This window comes from Pogoniulus pusillus, chromosome 14 (genome assembly GCF_015220805.1).
Source record: "Pogoniulus pusillus isolate bPogPus1 chromosome 14, bPogPus1.pri, whole genome shotgun sequence".
NCBI lineage: Eukaryota > Metazoa > Chordata > Aves > Piciformes > Lybiidae > Pogoniulus > Pogoniulus pusillus.
In genome coordinates this window covers 30,261,202-30,284,458 of record NC_087277.1, presented here as the reverse complement: position 1 = coordinate 30,284,458, position 23,257 = coordinate 30,261,202, and the positions used below count along the sequence as shown (strand labels likewise).

The 23,257-nt window shown below is 54.8% G+C and overlaps 1 protein-coding gene across 2 annotated transcripts in view; it reads right to left on the bottom strand.

Moving 5' to 3' along the window:
• Positions 1–23,257, bottom strand: part of CRISPLD1 (cysteine rich secretory protein LCCL domain containing 1) — a 44,548-nt gene that overhangs the window by 5,525 nt on the left and 15,766 nt on the right. Inside the window, exons 3-13 of one of the 2 annotated variants that reach the window (XM_064154757.1) lie at positions 18,438–18,556; positions 18,012–18,144; positions 13,552–13,667; positions 12,186–12,286; positions 8,992–9,177; positions 8,839–8,899; positions 8,643–8,709; positions 7,894–8,024; positions 4,941–4,984; positions 4,779–4,851; positions 1,393–1,468 (exon numbers count right to left, since the gene is read on the bottom strand). In XM_064154757.1, the coding sequence (XP_064010827.1) occupies positions 1,393–1,468; positions 4,779–4,851; positions 4,941–4,984; positions 7,894–8,024; positions 8,643–8,709; positions 8,839–8,899; positions 8,992–9,177; positions 12,186–12,286; positions 13,552–13,667; positions 18,012–18,144; positions 18,438–18,556 (1,107 nt within the window). The remainder of the gene's footprint in view (positions 1–1,392; positions 1,469–4,778; positions 4,852–4,940; positions 4,985–7,893; positions 8,025–8,642; positions 8,710–8,838; positions 8,900–8,991; positions 9,178–12,185; positions 12,287–13,551; positions 13,668–18,011; positions 18,145–18,437; positions 18,557–23,257) is intronic. The other variant, XM_064154758.1, reaches the window with a different exon arrangement.

Sequence of the window (23,257 nt, the reverse complement as noted above, 5' to 3'; positions counted from 1 at the left end):
CGTGCCCTGAGATGCTACACCTACTCACTTTCTGAACACCCCCAGGGATGGAGACTCCACCACCTCCCTGGGCAGCCTACTCCAATCCCTGAGCACTCTTGCAGCAAATAAATTCTTCCTCATTTCCAACCTAAACCTCCCCTGCTGCAGCTTGAGGCCATTTCCTCTCATTCTGTCATTAGTCAATTGGGAGGAGAGGTCAACACCAGCCTCACTCCAACCTCTTGCCAAGGAGCTGTACAGAGTGAGGTGGTCTCCTCTCAGCCTCCTTCTCTTCAGGCCAAACAACCCCAGCACCTTCAGCTGCTCCCCACGAGACCTGCTCTCCAGAAGACAACAACGTAGTGAGCTCTGATCTTGCTGCTGCCTCTCAGTATCTCTGCACAGTCTAGAATCACAGAACCAGTCAGGGTTGGAAGGGAGCACAAGGAGCAGCCAGTGCCAACCCCCCTGCCATGCCCAGGGACACCCTACCCTAGAGCAGGCTGCACACAGCCTCAGCCAGCCTGGCCTCAAACACCTCCAGCCATGGGGCCTCAACCACCTCCCTGGGCAACCCATTCCAGCCTCTCACCACTCTCCTGCTCAACAACTTCCTCCTCACCTCCAGCCTCACTCTCCCCACCTCCACCTTTGCTCCATTCCCCCCACTCCTGACACTCCCTCACAGCCTCAAAAGTCCCTCCCCAGCTTTTTTGGAGCCCCCTTCAGATGCTGCAAGGCCACAAGAAGGTCCCCTGGGAGCCTCCTCTGCTGCAGCCTGCACAGCCCCAACTCTTTCAGTCTGTGCTCACAGCAGAGCTGCTGCAGCCTCTGAGCATCCTCCTGGCCCTGCTCTGGACACACTCCAGCATCTCCACAGCCCTCTTGTAATGGGGACTCCAGAGCTGGATGCAGCACTCCAGGTGGGGTCTCAGCAGAGCAGAGCAGAGGGGCAGAATCCCCTCCCTGGCCCTGCTGGCCACACTTCTGCTGCTGCAGCCCAGGCTCTGCTTGCTCTCTGGGCTGCAAGTGCACACTGCTGGCTTCCTTTCCCACCTGAAGTGGCCTCAGCATCAGGGCAAGCAGTCAGCTGCACACATCCCTAGACACAGACCCACCACAGCTGCATTTCTGAAACAGAAGAGTTGGCAGGAATGGCACCAAGAAAACAGCCAAACACTCTCTGTGCCAGAAGGAGTCCACCTCTGACCGAGGTAACTTGCCCTGAACTTCAGCAGCTGAGTGCAGAGGATTCAAAAGGCAGCCTCTGGAAAATTAAAGAGCTTTTGGAAAGCCCATGGGCAAGGTCAGCTCTGGGAGAGAAGTGGACAGCTAGGTGCTGCCATCCTCCCCTTGCAGCCCAGCCCTGCCCAGGCTGGCACACTTCACCCAGACACTTGCAGTACTCACGTCAGAGTAGACCTGGGTGCCGATGACACGAGCGTAGTGGGGACTGGCCTGCAGGCAGTTGTGAGGGCAGTACACCCTGGAACAGCAAGAGCAGAGCACAGGCAATTAGGGCAGCACAGCATCACCCTGAACCACAGAACGGGACCTCAGCAGCTCATCCAGGCCCACCCCTGCCATGGCAGCACCACCCAGGGCAGGGCACACAGGAACGCATCCAGGTGGGGTTGGAAAGGCTCCAGAGAAGGAGACTCCACAGCCTCTCTGGGCAGCCTGTGCCAGGCTCCAGCACCCTCACACTGACAAAGTTTCCCCTCCTGTTCCCAGGGCACCTCCTCTGCTCCAGCTGCACCCAGTGCCCTTAGTCCTGTCCTTGGCCAGCCCTGAGCAGAGCCTGGCTGTGTCCTCTCAATGCTGCCCTGCACATCTTTAGCACAGCACTGAGGGCAGCCCTCAGGCTCCCAGCTCCAAGCCCCAGATGTTCCAGTGCCTGCAGCAGCTTGGGGGCTCTTCAATGGACTCTCCAAAACAGTTCCTGAGGTCCTTCTTGACCTGAGGGGCCCAGAACTAGACACAATACTTCAATGTGGTCTCAGGCTGCTTTGCTCCAAGCTCCCAGCCCCAGTTCCCTCAACCTGGCCTCACAGGAGATATTCCACTGCCTGCAGCAGCTTGGGGGCTCTGCAATGGACTCTCCCAAACAGTTCCCTGAGGTCTTTCTTGAAGTGAGTGGCACAGAACAACCAAGAGCAGCTGTTCCCTAGGGCTGGGTGCTGGGGCCAGCTCTCTTGAACATCTTTATCAATGACCTGGATGAGGGGATGGAGGCACCAGCAGTCACTGTGCAGATGACACTGAGTTGAGTTTTGGGGTCCTTACTACAAGAACAATATTGGGGATGATGAAGCAGTTCCATAGCTGGTGAAGGGTCTGGAGAACTTGTGAGGAGCATCTGAGGGAACTGGGATTGGTTCATCTGAAGAAAGGGAGACTGAAGGGAGACCTTCTTGCTCTCTACAAGCCCCCAGAAGGAGGCTGCAGCAAGGTGGGTGCCTCCCCTTGCCCTCTCAGCTGTCACTAACACCCACCTCACTGAAACAGCCTTTCAGGGACCAGTGAGGGCCCCAAAACTGAGCACAGAACTCAAGGTGCGATGAGCTCAGGGGCACAACCCCTTGCCCTGGTCCTGCTGGCCACATCATTGCTGCTCCAGGCCAGGATGCTGGGAGCATTCTTGGCCACTTGGGCACATGCTGGCTCAACTCCTGGCAGAGTTCAGCAGCAGGCCTCACAGGCATGGTGCCTGTAGCTAAAGCTGCTAACTGACCAGCAGCTCACACCTTACCCTAACCACAGCCACTTACTTGTTGGGCTCACTCTAACCAAAGATTTCCATCACATTCTTTTCTTGGGCCTGTTCCACAGGCAGATCAACTGCAATACAGCCCAGTTTGCCCAAGGTACTCCCTGCAGGGGGCAGGGGAGTGGATCTAGATGACTTTTGGAAGCCTCTTCCAACCCACATGATTCTATGCTTCTGTGACATAACAGTGGACAATGATATGCACAAAGCATTTTGCTTTGCAGCTTTTAGTCTAACCAGTGATGATGCCAAGGGACCACAGACAGATTCATGGATTCATTGAAGAGTTTGACTTGGAAGGGATCTTGAAGATCATCCAGTGCCAACTCCCTTGCCATGGGCACAGACACCTCCCACCAGCACAGGCTGCTCAAGGCTTCATCTTTGAACACCTCTTCAAGGAGGGAGCACCCACAACCTCCCTGGGCAGCCTGTGCCAGTGTCTCACCACCCTCACTGCAAAGACCCAAAGACCACATTGGGGGATTCTGTGCTCCACAGCCTCCCTGGGCAGCCTGTGCCAATGTCTCACCATCCTCAGTGCAAAGACCCAAAGACCACATAGGGTGATTCTGTGCTCCACAGCCTCCCTGGGCAGCCTGTGCCAATGTCTCACCATCCTCACTCACAAGAATTTCTCCCTCATCTCCACTCTCAATCTCCCCTCTCCCAGCTCAAAGCCATTCCCCTTCTCTTGTCACTCCCAGCCTTTGTCAAAAGTCCCTCCCCAGCCCCTTCAGGTACTGCAAGGCTGCTCTAAGGTCTCTCTGGAGCCTTCTCTTCTCCAGGTAGATCTTTACGGGCAAAGGAAAGTGAGATTCTCCTCGTAGAAAGGCCTGAAGTCATCTTCACCTGGAGACTTGGACCAGAGACTAGAATACCAGTAAAACATGTCCACCTGCAGACCAGTGCCAAGTGGCTCCCTCAGGGGTCAGTGCTGGCACCAGTGCTGTGGAACATCTCTGTCAGTGCCATGGGCAGAGCAATCAGTGCAGCCTCAGCAAGTGTGCAGCTGGCACCAAGCTGTGTGGCACAGGTGACTTGCTAGAGGGCAGGGACCCATCCAGAGGGAGCTGCACAGGCTGCAGAGCTGTGCCCAGGCCATCCTCAGGGCATTCAACAAGGCCAAGTGGAAGGTCCTGTACCTGGGTCAGAGCAATGCCAAGCACAGCTCCAGGCTGGGTGGGGAATGGCTGAGAGCAGCCCTGAGGAACAGCCCCTGGGGGTCTGGGCTGATGCAAAGCTCCACAGGAGCCTGCAGGGTGAGTGCAGCCCAGACACAAGCCTGTGCTGGGCTGCAGCCAGAGCAGTGTGGGCACAGGGCAAGGGAGGGGATTGTGCCCCTTGGCTCTGCTCTCCTCACACCCCACCTGCAGCCCTGGGGGCAGCTCTGCAGCCCCCAGCACAAGCAGCACAGGGAAGTGTTGGAGGCAGTGCAGAGGAGGCCACCAAGATGCTGAGAGGGCTGCAGCAGCTCTGCTGTGAGGCCAGGCTGAGAGAGTTGGGGCTGTGCAGGCTGGAGAGGAGAAGGCTTGGAGGAGCCCTTGGAGTGGCCTTGCAGGATCTGCAGGGGGCTGCAGGAGGGCTGGGGAGGGACTATTGACAAGGTCTGGGAATGCCAGGAGGAGGAGGAGGAATGGGTTTGAAGTGGCAGAGGGGAGATGGAAACTGGGTGTTAGGAAGGAGTTGTTTGCAGTGAGGGTGGTGAGACACTGGCACAGGTTGCCCAGGGATCTTTGATCTTTGATCACATTGGGTGCTTCTGTGCTCCACAACCTCCCTGAAGGTGTTGAAGGCCAGGTTGGATGAGGCCTTGAGCAACCTGATCTAGTGGGAGGTGTCCCTGCCTATGGCAGGGAGTTGGAACTGGCTGAGCTTTGAGGTCACTTCCAACCTAACCCATTCTCTGATTCTCTGCTTTATGGCTTAGCTTTTCCAGCTGCTGTTGTCACCTCTGTCCATGACAAATGTAGGGCATTAGTAGCTGGCAGCACTCTCAGAGAGTGAAGGTAGGGCAGGGTTTTACCTTGGACAATGTGAGGCTGGTTTCTGAAACGGGCACAGCTGCTCCACTGTTGCTTCACAGGTGATGGCTTGCACTGAAGAAAGCAGAACAGAAACAAGTAAGTCTGTGCTCTTGAGAGTGAACCATGAAGTGCTACTGCATGGGTAAGACAGAAATGCTGACCTGTTACTTTGGAGACAGTGAAGGAATTGGCAGACTGGTATTTGCTGAAGAAGAAAGAACAAATAGTCAGGAAACAAACACCCCTCAGGGGCTTCTTTTAGCTACAATCACTTTTATCAGAAGATCTAGAAAGAAATTGAGGCTATTTTCCCTCCAACTCAGTTTTTTATTCAGAGATTCACAGAATAGTTTGGGTTGGAAGGGACCTGAAAGTCCACCAGAGCCAAGGGGCAGAACCCCCTCTCCTGCCCTGCTGCCCACACTCCTCCAGCTGCAGCCAGCACACAGCTGCCTGCTGGGCTGCATGAGGGCACTGCTGCCTCCTGGGGAGCTGCTCAGCACCCCCAAGGCTCTTCCTTCAGAACTACTCTTAACCTAAAGTCATGGAATCATAGACTCAAGCAGGTTGGAAGAGAGCTCCAAGCTCAGCCAGCCCAACCTAGCACCCAGCCCTGCCCAACCAACCAGACCATGGCACTAAGTGCCCCATCCTGCCAGATGTCTCCCCCTGCCAGAGCAGCATCACCCAGAGCAGATCACACAGGAACACACCCAGGCAGGTCTTGAATATCTCCAGAAAGGGAGACTCCACAGCCTCCCTGGGCAGCCTGTTTCAAGCCTCCTCCTTGGAGTGAGTGCCTCAAAGCTGAACCCAGCACTCAAAGTGTGGCTGAGTCCAGGGTGAAAATCACTATGTGGTATTCAAAGTGAACAGCTGCTGGACACCTACACTGAATACAATGAAGGCTGAGGATCTTTGTGTTCTGCCCAAAGACCTGAGGTGCACTTTGAAAGCAGCCTGCAGGAGCTTGGGCAGATGGCTTGTTGGGTCATGCTAGCCCCGAGTGGCAGATCTTTATTGCCCATACATTTCATAGAGTCATAGAATCATAGAACCAAGCAGGCTGGAAGAGAGCTCCAAGCTCAGCCAGCCCAGCCTAGCACCCAGCCCTGCCCAACCAACCAGACCATGGCACTAAGTGCCCCAGCCAGGCTTGGCTGCAACACCTCCAGCCACAGCCACTCCACCACCTCCCTGGGCAGCCCATTCCAATGCCAATCACTCTCTCTGCCAGCAACTTCCTAACAACATCCAGCCTAGACCTGCCCTGGCACAGCTTCAGACTGTGTCCCCTTGTTCTGTTGCTGCTTGCCTGGCAGCAGAGCCCAACACCACCTGGCTACAGCCTCCCTGCAGGCAGCTGCAGGCAGCAATGAGCTCTGCCCTGAGTGTCCTCCCCCAGCCCTATCAAGCAACCAGACCATGGCACTAAGTGCCCCAGCCAGGCTTGGCTTCAACACCTCCAGGGATGGCAGCTCCAGCACCACATCCTTGGGCAGCCCATTCCATCCTGCTATTACATTACACCCGATGAAGCCCTCTATTTTACTACTCCTCATCTCATATTTCACTCCCCTTTTAGCTAACTGTCAGGTTCTAATGGTTTTCATCTGTAACAACAAAGATGAAGAGGCTGTGAGACTTGAGGCTTCTCAGCTTGGAGAAAAGAAGGCTCTAGGGATACCTTAGAGCAGCCTCCCAGGATTTGAAGTGGGCTACAGGAAAGACTTTTTACAAAGGCTTGATGGGACAAGATGAGAGGTAATGGCTTCAGACTGGAAGAAGCTGGATTTAAGCAGAGACGTTAGGAAGAAATTCTTCCTTATGGCAGTGGTGAGGCTTCAACCTTGGAAATCAGAGAATGGTTTAGGTTGGAAGGGACCTCAGAGCTCAGCCAGTTCCAACTCCCTGCCATAGGCAGGGACAGCTCCCACTAGAACAGGTTGCTCAAGGCCTCATCCAACCTGGCCTTGAACACCTCCAGGGAGGTTGTGGAGCACAGAAGCACCCAATGGGATCAAAGATCTATGATTACATTGGGTGCTTCTGTGCTCCACAACCTCCCTGGGCAACCTGTGCCAGTGTCTCACCACCCTCACTGCAAACAACTTCTTCCTAACATCCACTTTCCATCTCCCCTCTGACACTTCAAACCCACTCCTCCTCCTCCTGCCATTCCCAGACCTTGTCAATAGTCCCTCCCCAGCCCTCCTGCAGCCCCCTGCAGACCCTGCAAGGCCACTCCAAGGGCTCCTCCAAGCCTTCTCCTCTGCAGCCTGCAGAGCCCCAACCCTCTCAGCCTGGCCCCACAGCAGCCCTCTGAGCATCCTGGTGGCCTCCTCTGGATTTGCTCCATCAGTTTCATGTCCTTCTTGTGCTGAGGGCTCCAGAACTACACCCAGGACTCCAGGTGGGGTCTGACATTGCAAACCAGGTGGGATGGGGCTTTGAACAACCTGTGCCAGCCCTTGGAAGGGAGATTTGAACTAGGTGGCCTTTAAGGATCCTTCCAACCCAAAGCATCCTATGACATAATGAAGACTGACTCCTCTTTTAATCTCAAGGGATCTAAAAAACAGCAGCTCTGCTGTGAGGACAGCCTGAGGGACCTGGGGGTGTTCAGCCTGGAGAAGGCTCCTGGGGGACCTTGGAGCTGGCTTTCAATAGCTGAAGGGAGCCCTCAGAAAGGCTGCAGAGGGTGTCTAGGGGGAATGGTTTGAAGCTGGCTTAGACTGGAGCTGGGGAAGTCCTTCAGTGTGAAGGTGATGAGACTCTGGAATAGGCTGCCCCGGGAGGTTGTGGCTGCCTGCTCCTTGTGGGTGTTCAAGGCCAGGCTGGAGCAAACCTTGAGCAACCAAGTGTAGTTGAGAGGAGTCCCTGCCCACGGCAGGGAGGTTGGAGCTGCTGAGGGCCCTTCCAACCCGAGCCACACTGTGATCATTGCAGCAATTTTCTGTCCCCCATCAGACACAGGCAGAGGTTCAAGAATGGCTACTCCCAGACCTGTGTACATCTTCCTATCCTTTATCAGAACGAGCATGAAGGAAATGTTTGGCATGGAGCCAGCAGAGAGGGGTGAAGAACTTGCCAGAGCTCTCAGCGTTCACTCACCCCAGGGACTGAATGCCATTTCTGTACGACTTGATGAAGTAGTTCTTCCTCCCCTGCCTGGTGACATCCACCCAGCCACCTTCATTGTCCAGGATGCCATAGTGTATGGCAGCTTTGCAGATACTGGATTGCTGAAAAACAGAGCCAGGCAAAGGCACTGCAGTTCCTTTGTGGAGAACCCCACAAGTGCCAACTGCAGTGATCCAAAGCTCGGCAGATACCCCTGAAGTTCGCTGTGGTCTCAGAGGTTGCCAAGCAAGCAAGCAGCACCTTGCCTCCCTCAGAGACAAAGTGGGCTCATTCTCAGCTTGCTGGTTCAGAGTGGCTGTGAACAAGTTTCTCCCACTGTTTTTCAGCTGTGCAGAGTAAGTTACCTACTTGCAGCTAAGCTTAGCCAAGCAGGGCCTCTCTGCCTGCAGTAATCCATCGGCATGTGCCCAGATTGCTGCTCCTCCTTCAGCTGCACCTTCCCACCTTAACACACACACTCCACTTCTGTGTATGCCCAGCAAGCCTGAAGCACACTCAGACAGCCCAGGCAGAAAATCAGATGCAAACTTAGGAGCACTGGCAGCTACCTGCAATATTTGGTGTGGGTTTTTTTTCCCTCCTTGGTGAACATTGAGTTCTCAAAACTCCATTCTTCAAATTGTTTCAATTGAGATCCCAACAGCAAAAACCAAACCCAACCCAAACCCATCCCATTAAAGCACTCTGCTGGGGCAGAAACCTAACACAAAGATATTTACCATTTCATAATGTACACTCCCAATAACTTTGGCTTTGCTGTCCAAGCAGCCAGCAGGACATTCGTACCTGAGGGAGAACAAAACACAGCTTTGTCTTCGATGCTGCCACTCCAAGAAGGGAAAACAATTTCACCTCACAGACAGGCAAAGCCTTTTAGAATCATCTCAGAAGGACAGCTGTAAAAGTTTGCCATACCTATTGCAAGTTGTTCCTTTGCACTGATCCCTTAGCCTGACTTCACATGAAACAATCTGAGCTAAAACAAGCAAAAAGCAATTTCACTCCAAGGAATTGGATGCCACAGAATTCAAATTTGCTGAGCACTAGCAAGTCAGGGAAATGCCTTACACATTTGCTGTGTGCTTATGACTTCATTTCTCTCACTGTCTTCAGTGCCTGTGGAGCCTGCAGAAGGAGGCTGAGCTCTGGGCCAGCTTTGTGCCATGGCATCCTGGGCTCTGGATCGCTGCCGTTCGATCTCGTTGGTTTCCTCCTCTGGTTCCCGGGGAGAATAAGGTCTGGCTGAGTCCTCTGCTTCACAAAAGGGGCAAGAAAGGGAATCTCTTAGGGGGAAAAAATGGTCTGTGGAATAGAAACCCCTTCCCACGTTTGGGTAGCATGACAGCGAGCTGGGTTAGGAGCTGGTTGCAAGAGAAGAGTTCAGAGGGTGGTGATCAATGGTGCCAGGCCCAGCTGGAGAGCTGTGAGCAGTGGAGTCCCCCAGGGACCAGCGCTGGGACCAGTCCTGTTCAACACTGTACAGGGTTAACCCTTCAGGGGGAGTGACCTTGAATCTGACCCTAGGTGTTCTTGACCCCTCCCCAGGGGTGGGTCTGAACACCACCAGGTGATGCTCAGCCCACTCCCCCTTCCTGTCTAAAGATCCATAAAAGCAGGGGGACCTCCTGTTCTCTCTCCCTGCCTCCCTGCTTACCACCATCACCATCCTGTCCCTGGCTCTCTGTGTTTCACCATGTGGCCATCACCCAGGAGGCAGACAAAGCCATCACCAGCAAAACTGGCTTGTGTCTACCCATTTGGTAGTTGCTTTCCTTCCCTATTCCTTTGTAACTTCCCTTTTAACTTATTGTTAAACTTTACTTTTCAACTTCCAAACCAGTGTGAGATTGTTCATTTGGGGGTGCTTACCTTTCCTCTCCCCACATCTAATCCCCTTCTTGTGGGAAAGAAGGGGGAAGAGGGAAGGGCACTCCATAAAATTGTTATAGGTTCAATCAGATTTATTTCAGTCTCTGGGAATTTAAATTAGAACCCAGACAAACATCTCCATCAATGCCACTGCTGAGGGCACAGACAGACAGAGTCTGCTCAGCAAGTTTGCTGCTGACACCAAGCTGGGAGGCTTGGCTGAGACAGCTGCAGGCTGTGCTGCCATCCAGAGAGCCCTGGGCACAGAGCTGGGCACAGAGGAGCCAGAGGAGGTTCAACAGGGACAAGTGCAGAGTCCTGCACCTGGGGAGGGAGAATAAACTGCAGCAGTCCAGGCTGGGAGGTGACTGCTGGAGAGCAGCCCCAAGGAGAGGGCCCTGGGGGTGCTGGTGGCTAACAAGTTGCCCATGGCACAGCAATGTGCCCTGCTGGCCAGGAAGGCCAATGGGGTCCTGGGGTGTATTAGCAGGAGTGTGTGCAGCAGATCCAGGGAGGTTCTCCTGCCCCTCTGCTCTGCCCTGCTGAGACCTCATCTTGAATCCTGTGTTCAGTTTTGGGCTCCCCAGTTGCAGAGGGACAGGGATCTGCTGGAGAGGACCCAGCAGAGGGCTGTGAGGATGATGAGGGGACTGGAGGGCATGGCTGATGAGGAGAGGCTGAGGGCCCTGGGGCTGCTTAGCCTGGAGAAGAGAAGGCTGAGAGGGGATCTGATCAATGTTTATAAGTATCTGAGGGCTGCCAGGAGTGGGGGACAGGCTCTGCTCACTGCTGCCTGGGACAGGACAAGCAGCAATGGATGGAAGTTGCAGCAAAAGAGATTCTGCCTCAATACAAGGGGGAACTTCCTGAGTGCAAGGGTCCCAGAGCCCTGGCACAGGCTGCCCAGAGAGGCTGCCCTTCTCTGGAGCCTCTCCAGGCCTGTCTGGATGTGTTCCTGTGTGACCTGCGTCAGATAGGATTGTCCTGCTCTGGCAGGGGGTTGGACTGGATGATCTCTAGGACCCTCCCCAGCCTTGCTGCCCTTCTCCAAACACCTTCCAGCACCTCAACATCTCTCTGCAATTCAGGAGCCCAGAACTGGACACAGCACTCCAGGGGTGGCCTGAGCAGTGCTGAGCACAGGGGCACAAGAACCTCCCTTGTCCTGCTGCCCACACTGCTCCTGAGCCAGCCCAGGATGCCATTGGCTCTGCTGCCCACCTGGGCACTGCTGCCTCCTCTTCAGCTCCTCTCTCCCAGCACCCCCAGCTCCCTCTCTGCCTGGCTGCTCTCAGCCACTCTGGCCCCAGCCTGTAGTGCTGCTTGGGGTTGTTGTGGCCAAAGTGCAGAACCCTGCCCTTGGCCTTGTTCAGTCTCATCCCCTTGGCCTCTGCCCACCCATGCAGCCTGGCCAGGTCCCTCTGCAGGGCTCTCCTACCCTCCAACAGCTCCACAGCTGTGCCTATATTCCTGGCTGGCATTTTGGCTAAGTACCAATGCCTTCTGGTCTTGCTCTTGTTTTTCCTTACAGCGATGCACATGGCTGCCTGTGCCAGTTTGAAGCAGGGTAGGATGTTCTGGTGAGAAGGACTAGATTATAGACTGTGAAAGGAAGACAAGGCTGATGTCTACTTTGCTCATAGGCTTGCTGAGATGGCTAAGAACAAGAAATAAAAGCATAGATAATTACTTCTTGTGCTGGTGAGCTCTGAGCTGCATCTCTCTCTCTAACCTCACCCTCTGTTTCTCTGACTAACCCACATTGCTTCCTAACCCCCTGGCTGAACCTCCATTCTTCCTTGGGACTGGGGGAGGGGAGAGGAGGTGGAAGGGTGGTTGGGAGCCCCTCCTGGGGACTCAGGTTTCTGGGAGGGCTGTTGTGTTTCTGCATTACCCTGTGTATTTCTGTCTCTAACTGTATATGCTGTAACTATCTGCTTGTGTATTGTGCCAGCTGTAAAGATAAGCTGCATTCAATTGCCAGAGCTGGCTGAGTCTAGTCTGGGTGATTTCTAAAGTGTGGGGGGGCAGGGAACACCCAAACCATCACACTGCCACGCTGACATGATGCTTTCCTGCAAAGAAATGACTGCACAGCACCCCCCTGCCATCACAGCAAGGCACACCAAGAGCACACAGCACAGCTCTGTGTGCTGAAAAGCCTCAGCAGCACTGAAACCAGCAGCACTTCAGTGCCCTCCACTCCCTCCAGTGAGGCTCAGCCTCCTGTATGTGAAGCACAGGATCTCATTTGTCACAGTCAAGTAGTTCTCCAGCAGCTTGGGCACATGGATTAGCTACTCTGCTCCACTAGGTGAGAGCAGAGTGAGGGCTGCCAGGTAAGCAGAGATGAGAGTTCTTTTCCCAGGCACAGCTGGTGCCATGGTACCTACCTCTGTAACAAAGGTTTTCTCTGCAGCCTCCTCCAAAGCTCGGGGGGCAGGCAGAGCAGGGGCGGCCAGGTTTGTAAGGAGCATGGCCCCACCAGTTCCCCCTGCACAGCAAAAGGAAAGAACAGCAAAGCATGCCTTAAAAAAGGGGCACAGCAACAGCAAAGGCATCTAATATGATGACAAACAACTGATGACAGCCAAGCAGGCATTTAGACCCCAACACTGTTTTGATGTTTCCAAGTCACAAGTGACAGGAGAAGAAGAATCATAGCATCAACCAGGTTGGAAGAGAGCTTCAAGCTCAGCCAGCCCAACCTAGCACCCAGCCTTAGCCAATCATAGAATCATAGAATCAAGCAGGTTGGAAGAGAGCTCCAAGCTCAGCCAGCCCAACCTAGCACCCAGCCCTGCCCAACCAACCAGACCATGGCACTAACTCCCACATCCAGTAGTGCTGCTTGGGGTTGTTGTGGCCAAAGTGACACCTCCCACTGGAACAGGTTGCTCAAGGCCTCATCCAACCTGGTCTTCAACACCTCCAGGGAGGCTGTGGAGCACAGAATCACCCAATGTGATCAAAGATCACATTGGGTGATTCTGTGCTCCACAACCTCCCTGGGCAACCTGTGTCAGTGTCTCACCACCTTCAGTCAATCACCAGACCTCTCCTCTTCCTCCACCAAAGAGCTTTTGAAAGGCATTTGGAACACCCTGCAGAATTTACCCAGGTAACCACAGGCTCCCTGCCACACTGTATTGAAGGTCAGGAGGGGGAGATTCATTCCTTTTTGCAGACAGAACCATAGGATCAAGCAGGTTGGAAGAGAGCTCCAAGCTCAGCCAGCCCAACCTAGCACCCAGCCCTGCCCAACCAACCAGACCATGGCACTAAGTGCCCCAGCCAGGCTTGGCTTCAACACCTCCAGCCACGGCCACTCCACCACCTCCCTGGGCAGCCCATTCCAATGCCAATCACTCTCTCTGCCAGCAACTTCCTCCTCACATCCAGCCTAGATCTGCCCTGGCACAGCTTCAGGCTGTGTCCCCTTCTTCTGGTGCTGGGTGCCTGGCAGCAGAGCCCAACCCCAGCTGGCTACAGCCTCCCTGCAGGCAGCTGCAGACAGCAATGAGGTATCCTTCTGCACCAAACATCTCTCATGTTGCACACTACAACACAGGCCTCAAAAGTGCAGCTCTAGCAGCTCAGGAGAGGCTTTGTGCAGCCTTGAGAACAATGCTGCACTGTGTCAGAGGACACCCAGCAGGACCCCAGCCTGCCTGCCTCTCAGATTAGTGCCTGCCTTGTTATAAAGCTCCCTTCCCCCCCTCCCCACCCCAAGGTATTTTTGGCTGTCAGCCTACTTACTTGGGAGAATAATTGCACACCAGATAGACTGCTTTGGGCCAAATCTGCCCCCAGATGTTCATGTTATGACACAAATTAATTGCACAACCAATTCTGCTACTCGTGGCCCACACGACCTGTGGAGAGGGAGAGGGAAAGGCAGGTGAAAAGCAGAACTGAGTGGCACCAAAGCACAGCTCTCTGCTGACTCCAGCAGAGGCACAGCAGTGCTGCTCTGCTCCCCTGTGCTATCACTCTGTGGAAGGGACCCCACTGCAACTGGCCAGAGGGCAATCAGTTAGAGTTGGATATATTTACTTTCATCTTTATTGTTGGGTTTTTAACCTTATCAGGCAGAAAAGCTTCATCTTGACACAAAAGCTGTGGCCCTGGTTTTAGGTATGTGGCCTGAGCAAGCACAGCAAAAATATTTACAGAGCAGGACCTAAAGAAACAACTCTTGGAGTCCAATACAACAGATCCAGATGGATTAGAAGAAATTAGGTTCCTCTGCCCTGCAGCTCCCATCACAGCCTAAGGACCCAGAGAGGTTCCTCTGCCCTGCAGCTCCCATCACAGCCTAACGACCCAGAGCTGTTCCTCTGCCCTGCAGCTCCCATCACAACCTAAGGACCCAGAGAGGTTCCTCTGCCCTGCAGCTCCCATCACAGCCTAACGACCCAGAGAGGTTCCTCTGCCCTGCAGCTCCCATCACAACCTAACGACCCAGAGAGGTTCCTCTGCCCTGCAGCTCCCATCACAGCCTAACAACCCAGAGAGGTTCCTTTGCCTTGCAGCTCCCATCACAGCCTAACGACCCAGAGAGGTTCCTCTGCCCTGCAGCTCCCATCACAGCCTAACGACCCAGAGAGGTTCCTCTGCCCTGCAGCTCCCATCACAGCCTAACAACCCAGAGAGGTTCCTTTGCCTTGCAGCTCCCATCACAGCCTAACGACCCAGAGAGGTTCCTCTGCCCTGCAGCTCCCATCACAGCCTAACGACCCAGAGAGGTTCCTCTGCCCTGCAGCTCCCATCACAGCCTAACAACCCAGAGAGGTTCCTTTGCCTTGCAGCTCCCATCACAGCCTAACGACCCAGAGAGGTTCCTCTGCCCTGCAGCTCCCATCAGTTCCTCTGCCCTGCAGCTCCCATCAGTTCCTCTGCCCTGCAGCTCCCATCAGTTCCTCTGCCCTGCAGCTCCCATCACAGCCTAACGACCCAGAGCTGTTCCTCTGCCCTGCAGCTCCCATCACAACCTAACGACCCAGAGAGGTTCCTCTGCCCTGCAGCTCCCATCACAACCTAAGGACTCAGAGAGGTTCCTCTGCCCTGCAGCTCCCATCACAACCTAAGGACTCAGAGAGCTGTTCCTCTGCCCTGCAGCTCCCATCACAGCCTAACGACCCAGAGCTGTTCCTCTGCCCTGCAGCTCCCATCACAACCTAACGACCCAGAGAGGTTCCTCTGCCCTGCAGCTCCCATCACAACCTAAGGACTCAGAGAGGTTCCTCTGCCCTGCAGCTCCCATCACAACCTAAGGACTCAGAGAGCTGTTCCTCTGCCCTGCAGCTCCCATCACAACCTAAGGACTCAGAGAGGTTCCTCTGCCCTGCAGCTCCCATCACAACCTAAGGACTCAGAGAGCTGTTCCTCTGCCCTGCAGCTCCCATCACAACCTAAGGACTCAGAGAGCTGTTCCTCTGCCCTGCAGCTCCCATCACAGCCTAAGGACCCAGAGAGGTTCCTCTGCCCTGCAGCTCCCATCACAGCCTAAGGACCCAGAGAGGTTCCTCTGCCCTGCAGCTCCCATCACAACCTAACGACCCAGAGAGCTGTTCCTCTGCCCTGCAGCTCCCATCACAACCTAACGACCCAGAGAGGTTCCTCTGCCCTGCAGCTCCCATCACAACCTAACGACCCAGAGAGGTTTAGCCTGGGTCAGCCTGAGAGCAAAGACATTTGGTAACAGAAAGGGTAAAACCACTCACAAAAGTCTCACCCACCAGAAAGACTCATAGCACAGCTCTGAAACTAAGGCACTTGGCTGGCACTGCAATCCAGGGTGGTTCTGCTCCTCTGCTCCTCTGCTGGGGCAATTCCCATTGCAGATCTCAAAATAAACTGAACCACACAGCCTGGAATGCTCGAATCAGACAAATGTGACCCTACTCTGTCCTGCTGAGGCCACATCTGGAATACTCTTTAGACCCCTCAGGTCAAGAAGGACCTCAGGATACCGCTTGAGAGGGTCCATTGCAGAGTCCTCAAGCTGCTGCAGGCAGTGGAACTTCTTTTATGAGGCTTTTAAATGAAACGTTCCTCTGCAGCCTCCTCACAAAGCAGAGCTCAGTCATCCCAACAACCCCACTCAGTCTTGGCAGCAATCAAACAAGAATCCACCAGGCTGCTGCAGGCAGTGAACATCTCCTTTAGGCCAGGCTGAGGGAGCTGGGGCTGGCAGCAGAGGAGCCTGAGGGCTGCCCTCAGTGCTGTGATAAAGATGCGCAGGGCAGTGTCAGGAGGATGCAGCCAGGCTCTGCTCAGGGCTGGCCAAGGGCAGCACAAGGGGCACTGGGTGCCAGCTGCAGCAGAGGAGCTGCCATAGACACAGGAAGGGAAACTTTATCAGTGTGAGGGTGCTGGAGCCTGGAGCAGGCTGCCCAGAGAGGCTGTGGAGTCTCTTTATCTGGAGCCTTTCCAACCCCACCTGGGTGTGTTCTGTGTGAGCTGCCCTGGGTGATGCTGCTCTGGCAGGAGTTGGCCTGGATGAGCTGCTGAGGTCCCTTCCAACCTCTAGAATTCTGTGATGAAGATGCTAAATGTCTATCACTTCAAAGCAGGCCAACTGCATGGTTCCAGTAGGATTGAGAAGGTGAAAGCAATAGGTAGTGAGGGGAATTATCACCACAAAGAGCTCTGTGTGTGTGCTGAAGCTGTGGGGTGGAGAAGTGTAACCGGGCAGGTATTGTCCCAGGAATGGGGAACAGTATTCTGGAGGTGACTCTATGGAGGTGACTCTGTGCTGCTGAGCAGAAGTGGTCATTGTTTATGAATGAGCCCATTTGGAGTTGCTTTCCATTGAACAATTCCATGTGGATTTTAGGATACTAAGCAATATCTGCTTCCCACTGCCTGCAAACCTGCCTGGTGCCCCTGTGGAACTATTCAGGCCAGATACCAAAGAAATTAGTTCTCAGGCAGTTTCCAAACGCTGCTGAAGTGCAAGCAAAGTGCTTTGGTGAGATGAATTCACCTAAGAGGGTGGTTTTGATTTGTTCCACATGTGCTGTTCCTGCAGCATTCCAGAGCACAGAGCCTGGCTCCTGCCAAGCGCAGCGAGCAGCAGCGCTCAGCTCCGCGCTGCCCTGGGAGCTTCCCTCCCCACCCCTCCTCAAGAAGTGCCATCTGTGAGGAGGGATCCACACCTTCCCCTGGCACCCCTGCCCCTGCCACCAACACTCAATGCTTGCAGCTCTGCAGCCTAACAACAAGCAGCCCCTTTGGGGCTTTAGTGCTGTGCCACAGGCTGCAAGACGAATCTGCTCTGTGCCTCACAGAACCAGCACAGCACCACAGAATGTCAGAGCCTGGAGGGACCTCCAAAGATCCTCCAGCCCAAGCTTCCTGCCAGAGCACAGTCACCCAGGGCAGCTCACACAGAACACACCCAGGTGGCTTTGGAAAGGCTCCAGAGAAGGAGACTCCACAGCCTCTCTGCGCAGCCTGCTCCAGGGCTCCAGCACTCTCACACCAGAGAAGTTCCTCCTTGTGTTGAAATGGAACCTCCTGGGTTCCAGCTTGCACCTCTTATGCCTTGTCCTGTCACTGGGCACCACCACACAGAGCTTGGCACCTTCATCCTGACACCCACCTCTCAGATACGGGTAGAGATTGATCAGGTCCCCTCTCAGCCTCCTCCTCTCCAGCCCAAGTCTCTCAGTCACACCCACTCCTCAGATATTGATGGGCACTGACTATGTTCCCTCTCAGACTTCTCCTCTCCAGCCCAAGTCTCTCAGTCACACCCACTCCTCAGATATTGATGGGCACTGACTATGTTCCCTCTCAGCCTCCTCCTCTCCAGCTCAAGTCAGATATTGATGGGCACTCACTAGGTCTCCTCTCAGCCTCCTCCTCTCCAGCCCAAGTCTCTCAGTCACACCCACCCCTCAGATATTGATGGGCACTGACTATGTTCCCTCTCAGACTTCTCCTCTCCAGCCCAAATCAGATATTGATGGGCACTGACTATGTCCCCTCTCAGCCTCCTTCTCTCCAGCCCAAGTCTCTCAGTCACACCCACCCCTCAGATATTGATGGGCATTGACTATGTCTCCTCTCAGCCTCCTCCTCTCCAGCCCAAGTCTCTCAGTCTTTCTTCACAGGAGAGGTTACTATATGATGAAGAGACATGGACATCTAACTGGAGGTCTTGAGCATTTCTTCCCCCAGCTCAGGAAACCCCAAAGCCACCTACATACCTGTGTGTAATGTGTGCAAACAGGGCCAGAGCATTTGTAAGGACAATATGGGTTGCACTCCTGAGGATGGGGGTAGGTGAAATCTCTCACTTCATCATACCATGCTTGGACATGAAATGTTGGAGGTCTGTACCTATGAAAGCCAGCAGTGGGCTATTAGATCATTCAGAAGGTGGAGCTTGTATCATTCTTCCTTTAAACAACAAGCAGATTTTAAAAGCAAAACACCAAACAGAACCCCAGATACCAGAGATTCACAGCAGAGCTTGGGTTGGAAGAGATCTGAAAGATCATCCAGTTCCAACCCCCCTGCCATGGGCAGGGACACCTCCTTCCATCAGACCAGGCTGCTCAAGGCCTCAGCTGACCTTGAGCTCCTCCAAGGAGGGGTTATACAGCATAAGAAAAGAAAGAATGTTGGAGTACCTTCCCCAGTGTGCCCCCAGATTCTGCCCAATGGATGGGAGAAGGCTGGCAGGGCCATGCTCCCAGAGGCAGCTTTCAGCCCACGACTCTGCAGATCTCTCCAGCTCCGTGTCCCACCTCTGAAACGAGAGAAGAGAAAGGGAAATCCTCTCAGAGCCACTCGGGCTGCATCTCAGGGAGTCCACACACACACACACACACACACACACACACGAAGTCCATCGCTTCAGCTTCTGCCACCAGGCTCCCAGACTGAAGACCCCTGTGTGTCCCACTTCTGGTCTGGAAGGAAGGAAGACAAAAAACCCAGGCACAAGTTGTGATGGCTTCAGGGCACCCCTGTGGAGAGCAAGGCAGCCATGCTGCACGGAACAGAGCACAAAAGCAGGGCTGCTGGAAGGCTCAGCCCAGCGTCCCACCCTAAGGGAGCCCAGTAATCTGCATCAGCCAGGCTGGGAGAGAGCTCCAAGCTCAGCCAGCCCAGCCTAGCACCCAGCCCTGCCCAACCAACCAGACCATGGCACTAAGTGCCCCAGCCAGGCTTGGCTTCAACACCTCCAGCCACAGCCACTCCACCACCTCCCTGGGCAGCCCATTCCAGTGCCAATCACTCTCTCTGCCAACAACTTCCTCCTCACATCTAGCCTAGACCTGCCCTGGCACAGCTCCAGGCTGTGTCCCCTTCTTCTGTTGCTGGCTGCCTGGCAGCAGAGCCCAACCCCACCTGGCTACAGCCTCCCTGCAGGCAGCTGCAGGCAGCAATGAGCTCTGCCCTGAGCCTCCTCTGCTGCAGGCTGCACACCCCCAGCTCCCTCAGCCTCTCCTCACAGGGCTCTGCTCCAGGCCCCTCCCCAGCCTTGCTGCCCTTCTCCAAACACCTTCCAGCATCTCAACATCTCTCTGCAATGGAGGAGCCCAGAACTGGACACAGCACTCCAGGGGTGGCCTGAGCAGTGCTGAGCACAGGGGCACAAGAACCTCCCTTGTCCTGCTGCCCACACTGCTCCTGAGCCAGCCCAGGATGCCATTGGCTCTGCTGCCCACCTGGGCACACTGCTGCCTCCTCTTCAGCTCCTCTCTCCCAGCACCCCCAGACGTCCCCACCTGGCTACAACCTTCCTTCAGGTAGCTGTGGACAGCAATGAGCTCTGCCCTGAGCTCTGCCCTGAGCCTCCTCTTCTCTTTGCAGCTGTCCCTGGCCATGCAGTGTGCACAATCTGCCCTACTGCAAAATAACCCCTGTGAACTGCAGGCAGCACAAAGGGCAGGTCCTTAGCATCACTTCCTTTGCCCTACCAACCTCCTCCTGCTACACCACTAACCCTTGCCACAGGCAGTGCCTTCAGGATGCTGGTGAAGCCTAATGCACCACACAGACAGGCCCTAGCAGCACTTCTCAGATGTTCCACACACCAGACCAGCTGAAACTGAACTGCAAACGACAGATTGAAGCCAAGGGCAGGAGCAGTTACTGACTCCAGCTGCTGACTCAGAGGGCTTGCAGACCTCTGCCATGGGAGGAGAGGCTGAGAGAGCTGGTGTTGGGCAGCCTGGAGAAGGCTCAGGAGAGACCTTACTGCCATGGAGCAGTACAGAAAGGGTGACTGCAAGGAGGATGGAGACTGCCTTTGTACAAGGGACAGACAAGAGGAGATGGAGAGAAGTGACTGCTGGGGACACTCTCACCACAGGCTCCCAGGATGTCAGGGGTTGGAAGGGACCCAAGGAGATCATCCAGTCCAACCTCCTGCCAGGGCAGGACAATCCTATCTGACACACATCACACAGGAACACATCCAGACAGGCCTGGAGAGGCTCCACAGAAGGAGACCCCACAGCCTCTCTGGGCAGCCTGTGCCAGGGCTCTAGGACTCTTCCAGGCAAGAAGTTCCCCCTTGTGCTGAGCTGGAACCTCCTGTGCTGCAGCTTCCATCCATTGCTGCTTGTCCTATCCCAGGCAGCAGTGAGCAGAGCCTGTCCCCCCCTCCTGGCAGCCCTCAGATACTTATAAACATTTATCAAATCCCCTCTCAGTCTTCTCTTCTCCAGACTAAGCAGCCCCAGGGCCCTCAGCCTCTCCTCATCAGCCATGCCCTCCAGTCCCCTCATCATCCTCACAGCCCTCTGCTGGACCCTCTCCAGCAGATCCCTGTCCCTCTGCAACTGGGGAGCCCAAAACTGAACACAGGATTCCAGGTCCCCAATGACTGGAAGCTGCCAATGTGATCCCATCCACAAGAAGGGTTGAAAGGAGGAGCCAGAAAACTACAGAGCTGTCAGCCTGACCTCAGTGCCAGGCAAGGGCATGGAACAGGTCATCTTGAGTGCCATCACACAGCACCTACAAGGGATCAGGCCCAGCCAGCATGGGTTTAGGAAGGGCAGGTCCTGCCTGACCAACCTGATCTCTGTTTATGATCAGGTTCTTGCCTGGTGAATGTGGGGCAGGCAGTGGGTGTATTCTACCTGGACTTCAACAAAGCCTTTGACACTGTCTACCACAACAAGCTCCTGGCACAGCTGGCAGCTCCTGGCTTGGACAGATTCACTCTGGTATGGGTCAAGAACTGGCTGGATGGCAGAGCCCAGAGAGTGGTGGTGAATGGTGCCACATCCAGTTGGCAGCTGCCACCAGTGGTGTGCCCCAGGGATCAGTGCTGGGCCCAGTCTGGTGATCTGGAGCAGGGCATTGAGTCCAGCATCAGTAAGTTTGCAGATGACACCAAGCTAGGAGCAGCTGTGGAGCTGCTGGAGGGTAGGAGAGCCCTGCAGAGGGACCTGGCCAGGCTGGATGGGTGGGCAGAGGCCAATGGGATGAGACTGAACAAGGCCAAGGGCAGGGTTCTGCACTTTGGCCACAACAACCCCAAGCAGCACTACAGGCTGGGGCCAGAGTGGCTGGAAAGCAGCCAGGAGGAAAGAGACCTGAGAGTACTGATAGTAGGCTGAAGAGGAGGCAGCAGTGTGCCCAGGTGGGCAGCAGAGCCAATGGCATCCTGGGCTGGCTCAGGAGCAGTGTGGGCAGCAGGACAAGGGAGGTTCTTGTGCCCCTGTGCTCAGCACTGCTCAGGCTACCCCTGCAGTGCTGTGTCCAGTTCTGGGCTCCTCCATTGCAGAGAGATGCTGAGGTGCTGGAAGGTGTTTGGAGAAGGGCAGCAAGGCTGGGGAGGGACCTGGAGCACAGCCCTGTGAGGAGAGGCTGAGGGAGCTGGGGGGGTGCAGCCTGCAGCAGAGGAGGCTCAGGGCAGAGCTCATTGCTGCCTGCAGCTGCCTGCAGGGAGGCTGCAGCCAGGTGGGGTTGGGCTCTGCTGCCAGGCAGCCAGCAACAGGAGAAGGGGACACAGCCTGAAGCTGTGCCAGGGCAGGTCCAGGCTGGATGTGAGGAGGAAGTTGCTGGCAGAGAGAGTGATTGGCACTGGAATGGGCTGCCCAGGGAGGTGGTGGAGTGGCTGTGGCTGGAGGTGTTGCAGCCAAGCCTGGCTGGGGCACTTAGTGCCATGGTCTGGTTGGTTGGGCAGGGCTGGGTGCTAGGCTGGGCTGGCTGAGCTTGCAGGTCTCTTAACCTGGCTGGTTCTGTGATTCTGTGGAGTTGAAAGCTCCTGCTGCTCAAGGAATCACTTTAAAACCTAACACAACTAACAGCAGCTTAACTTCACAGACTGCCCTGGGAGCTGTGGGATCTAACCTCTGTCAACATGGGGTTCAGGCAGACTGAAACCAACTTCCTGCTTGTGGAGGAGCTGATGACTCAATGAGGGTACCACAGCTCCAATTACAACTCCTCATCAGACAGACTGATCAGATGGGATGGGATTAACCTCCCTTGAACTGAAAAGAGCCTCAAGACAGATACCTACCTCTGAGCCAATTATCTAAATTACCTCTGTAGCTACACAGACAAAGCAGCATCTGTAGAGGGAGATAATTTTAGCCACCTACCTCCAATTGAGATAAACTCTGTCTTAGAAACTCTCTTTTTTCTCTACTAATTAGAAAGCAGACAGGCTTGGACACTGCCTTCTTCAGCACAGCCAGCAACAGCTTGCTGAGATGAATCCTGCAGTTGTGTGGTGTGAGTGGCCAAGCAAAGCAGCTCCAGAGTGAGTCACAGAATCATGGAATGCTTGGGCTTGGAAGGGACCTCCAAAGCTCATCCAGTCCAACCCCCTCTGCACTCAGCAGGGACATCCTCCTCTAGATCAGGCTGCACTGAGCCCTCTCCAGCCTCACCTCGAGTATCTGCAGGCATGGGGCCACAACCACCTCCCTGGGCAACCTGCTGCATGGTGCAGAACTTGTTCCTTATATCCAGTCTAAATCTGCTCTGCTCTCATTTCACACCACTGCCCCTTGTCCCATCCCTGCAGGCCTTTGTGCAGTGTCCCTCTGCAGCCCTCTCGTAGCCCACTTCAGTTACTAGGGGGCCACTGTAGGTCTCTCTGGAGCCCTCCCTTCTGCTTACTGAACACCCCCAGCTGCCTCAGCCTGTCCTCATAGCAGAGGTGCTCCAGCCAGATCATCTTGGTAGCCTGCTCTGGACCCACACCATCAGGTCCACATCCTTCCTGTGTTGAGGACTCCAGAGCAGGATGCAGTACTCCAGGTGAGGCACACCAATTAAACCAACCAGCACTGCAAGAGAACTGGGAGGTCCAGGAGCTCAAAAATGTATTCCAGGAGTTATAAGTAAATAAATAGAGAGATAAATCCAGAGATGATATTTTAACTGGGGAAGGCAGGAAACACCCAGATGGGATGGGAACACATGGAAAGGAACAGGAAAACCCCAGATGGGATGGGACTAGATGGAAAGGAACAGG